General features: G+C 40.1%; 1 protein-coding gene across 3 annotated transcripts in view; it reads right to left on the minus strand.

Moving 5' to 3' along the window:
- SLIT3 (slit guidance ligand 3) overlaps positions 1-9,200 on the minus strand; it is a 470,081-nt gene that overhangs the window by 124,489 nt on the left and 336,392 nt on the right. For all 3 annotated transcript variants that reach the window (XM_017726544.1, XM_017726545.1, XM_017726546.1), the window contains one exon: positions 1,283-1,426. In XM_017726544.1, the coding sequence (XP_017582033.1) occupies positions 1,283-1,426 (144 nt within the window). The remainder of the gene's footprint in view (positions 1-1,282; positions 1,427-9,200) is intronic.

The following is a 9,200-nucleotide window of genomic DNA, read 5'->3' on the forward strand; positions in this document are numbered from 1 at the left end:
GTCTGGTTTTGCAGCTCTAGAAAAAACACAGAGGATGCCAATCACTTGGGAGTATCAAAAATGGGAGAATGAATCAAAGCTTTTCATGACAACGTGTCTTGGTGTGAAGAACAAGTCCATTCTAAGTAAGGGCCACCAGGAACACCAGCAAAACCCTATGGAAACCAATGGGGAACGTTTATACCTTAGGGCTATAAACACTAAAAAAGCCTGTCGTTTAACCTGACAAACCTCACATACCCCTGTAAATGAACCCCCTCTGTGGCCCCTGTTTGTGTGTGTACATACACAGCAAGCTGCAGCAGCAGAAAGCATGGTAGAGCTGGGTGGGCAGAACTGGGGGGTGTTGTACACAATTATTCCGGTGCTATAATAGTTTGCAGTAATACATACTGGCCAAATATCTGTTGGAAATTCAGGTTGTGTTTGCAGCTGCCTGAGGAGGTGGCAGAAACTCTGCTGCAAGATATCATTCCTATCAGTTCGTTTGTATATGATTTAAAACATTTATACAACTAATTCAGCCACTGCATTCCCAGTATTAAAATATAGAAATGTGCATTTGCATAGGAAAAATTGCAGTACTATAGTGTGTGTGTGCATATACACTGCAGTATGTATATATATACACTGCCATACATATTTTAATACTGGAATATCAGGCTGCCAACTCCAGCTCTGAAGGAGTACTATTTACCTCATTATCTTATTACTCACAGCTTTAGGATGAGACCTTCTACAAAATATTGAATAATTTCTGTATTTTTGCTTCTGATGCCTATTCTAATGCCTTCAAATTCAAATACTCTCAGAAAATGTTTAGTGGATTTTCTTAATGGATCAAATAAGACAACATATCATTCCCCTTAAGTGGAATGTCAGCTGAAATGTGGTTACAGAAGTCACGAACTCCACAGCAGGACTCAGACCCAGACAGGAGAGATGCTGACTCATTGGCTCACTAAAAACTGTTAGGCAACGATCCTAATAGAATCTGCTGTTCATATCTTACACAGAGTCAAATGCACACATCATCTCCCCAACAAACAGCCTGACCTTCACACAGTTATGACATTCCTGTCACTAAGGGCAGGCTGTGTCGATAGCTGCCCTTGCTGAACTGATGCAATGCTCCTTTTTCTTGCTCCTTTTCTCTCAGTGAGGAAAAGAGCGGCTGCTACATGGATGTCTCTTCCAAACTGTCTTAATGTCAGATGCAGACAGGCAACATCTTTGGTGGAGAAAGAGAAAGCTGTCATTTATGATATGCCTGCATACTCACAGAGTCTGGATCGATCGCAGAGGTGCAAAGAGCCCCTTGCTGATGGTCTGCAGTTTGTTGTCATAAAGAGATAACAGTTTGAGATTATGCAGACCTTGGAACGTGTTTACCCTCAGGCAGTTGATCTTGTTGGCATTGAGAAGCCTGAAAACAGAGAAAAGGTTTAGAATTCATTAATCTTGTAATAATCAAGACAGGCTGAACTTTGGGGTTAAATCTAAAGAAAAAATATTAACCTAGTCACCAAAGCCAAACCACATGTAAAGGCTTCATTTGCCTGTTACATTTAAAAGGTGAAAAGCCCACAGTCGACATGAGTACCCTCATAGCCGGTGAGTATACAGACATATAACAGTGTTAGCCATCCTAAAATGCTTTGAAGCTGGGGTGTTTTGCATGCCTAGCCCTCTCCCAATTTATTCAAAATTCTACACAAATATTTAAGGAAGCCTTCAGCTTAATATACACAGGAATAAAAATTACTCCCCACCTTGTTATTCCATGCACACACACATACACACAGCCCACGATGAGAACAACCCTTATTTTTCAATTTTCTCTACCAGCAGCTGTCTTAATTCTAACTGAAATTCTGAGAGTTTGAAATCTTTTGATAAGGACTGCAGGGTTAATTTGATCATGGAAGATTAAAAAGACATCTTTCTCCTGGGAGACAAAAAGAGAGAAGGGTAAGGTCTGGGCTAAGACTCAGTGAAAGGAAACTCAGTTCACACCCAAGGACAGCCAGGCAGGGGCCCAGGCTGCCACAGGAGCTGTGCAGTCCCTGTCCTTGGAGGTTTTCAAGATGACACCAAATAAAGCCATGAGCAACCTGCTCTGACCTGATGAAGAGGTTTTGCTTTAAGCAAGGGTTCTCCAGACTATTGCCAAGTGATCACTTAAGGTCCCTTCCAGCCTCTACTGTCCTACAATTCTACAAATTCCAGTCACATCAGAGTCCTGTGCAGTTGTGGAAAAGCAGCACAAAGGCAATTTAAATACTATTTTAAAAAAATATATATATATGTATATATATATTTTACATCTACACAGCAACCAGCTGGTGGAACTAATCAGGTCAGCTAGAAACTCTTGGACAGTAGTTGTGCAAGTTTTCTTAGATCATCCATCCAGTGTTCTGCCCTGTACAATAAGTGTATAAAAACCCAACAACAATCTGCATCTCCTGCTGAGACAATCAAACACGAGAACACTTAATTTGTCACTGTCATCTGCATAGGTGGTATCTTGCACTCAGAAGGGAAATAGGCAGGAAATTGCTTCTTAGCAAAGCCCAAATTCACATCTTTAGACTACTACCAGCCAGAGAAAAATGGTAAATTGCAAACAATATATGTTGTTAACTCAGTTCTCTTGAGCACAAAATTCTTCCCTTGTCAGTGGGACAAATATTGTATCACTGTGGCTCTCTCTGGGGCAGTACACTAATATGAAATCACAAGACAAATATGTTTATAGGCAAAAAGGAAAATATATCCTCTATTCCTCAGCAAGCAAAGGCATCCTCTTAAAGACACCTCTAACAGCACAGGGAGGTTCCATTCTCAACAAACTGCACAGGCACCACCAGAGACAAGAGGGCAGCCACTCAGGAAGAAACAAAAGTTTGATAACTGCACACAATGCTTTTCATTTCTTCAAAAAGTAATTCAGAAGATGCTTCCTCTGCCTTTATATTCCTGAAACCTTTGGAACATCACACTCTCATTACAGTTCTCTGCTCCCACTGTTGTTTTGGCAGAGCCTTGTTACTGCAGCCAATGGCCAGAGTATTAGTGATACACAGGAGATGCAGGCATACTTGGGCAGCATGGAGAACTCCAGGAGAACAGAGCTGATTTGGAATGAGAGGGCTCCAAAAAAGAACTCCCCTTTCTGGCCTACAGAAAAGTCAGTATTGATTTACCCAAATTTCCTCCTTTACATGTTGTGGAAAATAAAGTTTGACATTACTTAAGACAAAACCCCATAGAAGGCAATGATGGATAAATTAGGTTACATTTTTGCATGAACTAATAGCTAAAACAATTTTATGAAATCATAAGCAGCACTAGAATGACCCCTCTGGAATCTGTATTTCCGTGACACCTAATCCACACTCCTGTTGGCTCCTCCAAAAGTAAAAAGGTAATTTTTCCATTGGGCTACAGGAACAGCTCCTCCTCCTTTGCTCCAACTGCAAATGTCATCTCTTCCTGCTTGCATCTTACAGCCATTTGTATGTCCAAACCAAAGCAATCTTTCTCCTCTCGGATCTCACACATCATGCACTCCTCTTTCCAGCTTGTGGAGTACCTCATCCGTAAAGAATGGGTTAACAAGGCATTAGAAGGCAGAACCAGGTACTGAATTTTGAAAATCCCCAGGCATGCTCTTACGCATTGCAAATCCTTTGGTTTCTACCCCCTGTCCTTTTGCACTGGTCCCACTCTGATTTTAGGGAATACACATCAGCTTGGGTTGGCTGTTCCTGTCCCATGACAGAGGCTTGGTCCCTGAGCTACACAGGAACAAAACTGAAAACAAGTATGTATTTCAACTTCTTTTGCTAGGTGCTGATTTTTTTCCAGTATTACAGTAATGGTTTGTGTTGCAAGCAGTACTTGTAACAAGGCACAAAGCAAAAATGAAAACAATCTCAGCAATAAGAGAATTTACAACTGAACTACAATGGTATTTCTACATGTGGGTAACCAGTATGTCTTTTTGTGATGCCTCAGAAGTGCACAGCAGAGCTGCTTTGGGCAGATGCTGTTCCCTCCTGTGTAAAGACTGGGCACAAAGTCTACATTACTGATCCATCCCATTGAATAAACCCTCTGAGAAAAACTGACCTGCAACTGCAGTAAATGTACTGGATTCAGATTCATTCTCCCATTAGTTTCAACAAAACATGAATAAACCCAATGCTGAAAAATAGAATTTACAATGTGACGAGGTTTCCTGGCATGAATTTTCAATGACTCTGTTCATGGTGATATAATCTGTGACATTTATTTAGAGCCAAACACCAAAAATGAGATCAACTGATCATCCATATAGCCACAAATACAGAGGCACACACTCTCCTTTAAGCATCAGAGTGATTTGGAATAGAAAAGTGCTTGTGCAGATTGTTTAGAAGTGGGAATTTAGATCCTAAACAGCTTTTCTGAGGTGACAACATCTATTCTGTGTATCACAGACAGTATGCTCAACAGTTATCCAGGTGTAGCCATATGGAGTGGATGGTGATACATTAATGACTTATTTCTGATCAGAATCAGTGAAAAACGGGGAAGAAGTGAAAAACTGAGGAAGCAGGATACATCACCCCTAAAAATTTCTTCCTCCTACTTACTGTGAGTTAGATGATGACTTTTGGCCAGAAGCACTAAGGTTCATATTCCTTTCAAAACTCTCAGTTATTTTAAAATATCTGCTATGAATATTTCCCTCTATAAATCTCAGTTCTTTACTTAATCTTTCTTCGCTATCCCAGCTCCCCTAATGGCATCTAATTATTAATTAGGTATACAAGGCAGGCCTCACATGGTGCTAAAAGTGGTTATAAGAGGTTTTTTTTTAACTAACACAAAGGCAGATGAGAAAAACATATTCCAGGAAGCAGAAACACTGATCTTCTTTGAACACTGAACCAGGCCATAAAACATACCAAGGGTTCCTTTTATTGGACTAACACCAAAAGAAGGAACAACATTAAAAGGGGAGTCTTATTTTAGCAGGAATTACATGGTATTTATTTTTCACCAAGTCATGGTGAAAGTAAATTCCACTAATTCTCCTATTTTGTTATCAGCTTGATTGGATGAGATTTACACACGGCCTCCAGATGTGGGGCACCATTCAAAAGGTGGTTAAATATTCAAGTAGAAATAAAACCGCCTGCTACCCAGAGGGATGATGGATTATTAACTCAAGTCTCCATTTTCATCCCTCTGGATATGTAAAAAACATGAAGAAACCTCTGACAAGCCCTGGACCACCACAGAATACAGGAGAATGGTTAAAGACCTTGTGGTTTGCACACCATTGAAAACAACGAGCTGAGCACTGTTACAATTCCATGAACCCATTTCCTGAAAAAGTGGATTTGTCCACACACATTGAAATAATAATGTGTTTCAGCTAAGCCCTTGAAATGAATGTGCACTGAATTGGCTCTGTAATTGTATCAGCTGCTCATAAGCACCATCTGCATAATTAAGATGGTCCCATAATTGAATTATATGCCCAAGCACAGCTTCAAGTGATTAACATTTAAATAACATTCTGAACTCCAAACCCAAAATGATTGAAAAAATTGTTTTTTAAGAGCAAATGGGAATGTTTATACGGCTTTTACCCTTAGCCATGTTTGTATTTTTATCTCAGTAAAGTCAAGTAATCAAACTATCAGGAAATAACCACAAAATTTGGAGAAGCAACAGCAGCCTGGCAACCTTACACGTGCTGGGGACTGCAGGCTGGTCTCTCTGGTGCTCCAGGATAGAGCAGGAATCATCCTAAATACATTAGTGAGCCTCAAGGAAAGTGTTGAGGAGAAAAGCTGCACCGAGGCACTGAAAAGCTTCTCTTCCTTTTTCACCAGCTTTGTGTTTTGACAGCAACGACAACATGATGAGAATGAAAATGTTTGGCATCCCATGAACTGGCTGGCACATCCCACATGCCAGACTCCACTAGGGAAAATGAGAACTCACCAGAAAAAACAGATGTAAGAGGCATAGGAGACTTGTAGGAAAGAGGAGAAATGGATAACAGTTTTGCCTGGGTAACAGCAGAATACAAATTGAACAGACATGACCTTTATAGAATATCAATAGTTGAAGGCTTCACCTACATTCAGAGGCACTATAAGGCAGCAAAGAAAGAATTCTCAGCAGAAAGCTTTTTTGAGGATATATAATACCTGTTACAACAAGTGCAAAAAAAAATTAGCACATATTTTTCAGAATTTCAGAAATTCATAGGGAATCAAGTGTCATCTTTGATTCAACACAATTTTTCATGGGAGCTGAAAGTGTCAATACAGCAATATCTAGTCAAGTACTTGGTCATCCCAGCAGTCAACGACAAGCAACATCTAATGACAGAATTGTGTGTGCCCCTGCTTAGTTATTGGCAAAATAATTATATTAGGTTTCAGGAACATTTTAAGATGGCCTGGACTGTCAGGGAGCATTTTCATTGTCTCTCACTGTGTTGAGATATTTAAATATCTACTAAAATTTACATTTTCTAATGTGATGACTGACCACTGAAGAGTCTGTCAGTGCTTCAGTCGATAATAACCAGCATGAAATCATCATCATGCTTGCTTAACCAGCTTCAAGTGTTTCTCCATGTTCAGGAAACTGGATGATGGTGATGACAAATTTATTCACAGTAAATTAAAATGAAAAAGTCGCAAGCTGATAATGAGTCGAGAAGGAAGTACAGAGCACAGTCTGACAGTCCTGTTTTGGTGGGATTTTAAAAAGAGAAATTCCTTTTCTGATCCAAAAGTATGCAACTCCAGTTGAACACCATCCACAAAACAATCCTGTGGTACTTCTGTTACTACCTGGAGAATTATAAACACGTGTTCTCACAGCACCCAGACTCCTGCTATTTGAAATTCAATAGTGTCTAACTTGTGCCAGCAGACAAGATCACAGCTGATTCTAGATAACCGTGTGATAATTCAGATGCACAACAGAATAAACACATTTTCTCAGCTTTCAGTGCTATGAGAGTTAGATTTGTGTATAATGAGGAGAGTTTCTGTCAAGACAGTCCAGCTTGGAGCACTGGCGTCAGAGGGGCTGCTGGATCACACTGACGTAGGAATGAGCAGTTGTTTTGGGAAGCTGCATGCAGCCAGGCTACACAAGTGACATAGAAAAGGCAGATGCTGTTGCAGTCTTTCATTAGTGCTTGACTGTAATTGTATTTCTGAGTCTGGCAGATGCTGCTCCCTCACTAACAGCGGCTACTGAGTTTAGTAACATTATCACAGTAGCAACCTAAATGCAGAAATCTGAAGGAAAAAAGCTTGAGGCAAATGGCTGGAAAGCAATTCTAAAGCTATTAAACGGGTCTGTGCACAGAGTGTTCTGTCCTGGCCTAGGAGGATGAGGGTTGCATAGTCTCTGAGCTATAGCCAAAACTATTTTGAGTAATCAAGAGTGTCATTTTGTCATATGTCATTTTGCTAAGAATTGAGGTTCACAGAACCCAGAAATGACACAGGTTGCAAAGGACCTCCAGGTCATTTGGTCTGAACCCCACTCAAAACATGACCCATTCATGCACAGTTAATGCAGATCACGAGATCACAGGATAATTCAGAATTCCAGGAAGCTTGAGTGGTTTCTTGTCCTGTTAGGCTGCCAAACCAGGATGACTTACAAGGTCAGACTGGGTTGCTCAGAGCTTTATCCAGTCTGGTCTTTAAAGCCTTGAAGGACAGAGAATGCACAGTTTTCTGGGCAGCCTACTCCAACTATGTGACATCACTGTGCTAATGTTTTCCCCTTACATCTGGGCAGAAGGTCTCTTTTTTTACTGCCTGCTGTCTATTCTCCATGAGAAAAATTAAGAACTCCACAGAACGAAAAGATTTTATGCAGCACTTAAAGCCCAGATCACTATGGGGAAGAAAAGAGACTACTGTGCTATTGAGGACTTGTAAATGGAAAACTGCACTTTCTTTATTCTGACATTTATGTACTGTTTACATGGCTGGTTAATATATTTATGTATACAAAGTGCAATGTATACAATGCCAAATACTGGAATTGATGTACATTCTGTTGTTTTTATATACTCTGTGCAAGTTTGTGCATCACAGCATTTTCTTTGAGATTCTATCAAGCCCCAAAAGTAAACAAAAAGTAATTCGTAGATCCTGTTTTAAGCTCTTCAGTACTGGGATTCAATTTAGAGTTACAAATCAACACAAGCACTTCAAACTTGGCAAACTTGCCATGGAGATACTTTCCAAGCAACCTCACCAGAAAAGAGCTGGGGGTACCAAGCATCTGCCTTATTCATCCCAGAAAAACCAGAATAAACGACAAGTTAAAAAAAAAAAAAAAGAATCACTCAAACCAAAATTTGACTGGCTGAATTTTGGGAAGACTGATGATAGCAGTTTCTGAAAGTACACACATGACTTGTCACTTCATACAAGTCTATTTTAGGGTCAGGTGAAGTTGTAAATATTATATCTAGTTCCAATTTTAACCCAGGTTAGGTGAGTGATAATTTGTCACCACTTTTGACATCACTTTATCTGTCAGTATGTCAAACTCCAAGCACCAATATGATTATTGGTCCTTTCCAATCATAGCATTGAGTTTTCCCTAATGACCAGATATTAGGTGAAGGAAGAGAAGGCTGTAAGGTTTTGGCTTCATTTTTTGAGAGAGGAGCACAACGAGCCTCTGATTTTAATATATATGTACCCCAGGAGTAGATCTACGTTTAGCAACATCAAAACAGAGCCCACTACGGGGATTTTTCTTGCTCAGTAAAACATGGGGATCACAAGCAGAAGATTTAGGATCAACACGCCTGAGCACTTGTATGATTAACCATGCAAAGTAAATTTCCTCATGGAAAAGGATTTATTGAAAACTGATACTTGCCAGACATTTGAAAAATGAGACTTCATCCCTCATATTATTCTGCTATACAGCCTCTTTAAACAGTAGAGATTTTATGATAGCTCCTTGTTCCAGGAAACAGAGCACCGCGAAGCGCACGGCGTACAGCTGTAATAAAAAGGCTCCCAGAATGTTTGTTTTAATCTGGTTGCAGGGAGGGAAGTGTATTACTTAGATATGACAAATGCTGGCTCACAAACTCGGTGCCCATTGCTGAGTGAGTGGAGCTGCTGTTGGGTTTATCT

The sequence above is a fragment of the Corvus brachyrhynchos genome, unplaced genomic scaffold (assembly GCF_000691975.1).
Source record: "Corvus brachyrhynchos isolate BGI_N302 unplaced genomic scaffold, ASM69197v1 scaffold262, whole genome shotgun sequence".
Classification (NCBI taxonomy): domain Eukaryota; kingdom Metazoa; phylum Chordata; class Aves; order Passeriformes; family Corvidae; genus Corvus; species Corvus brachyrhynchos.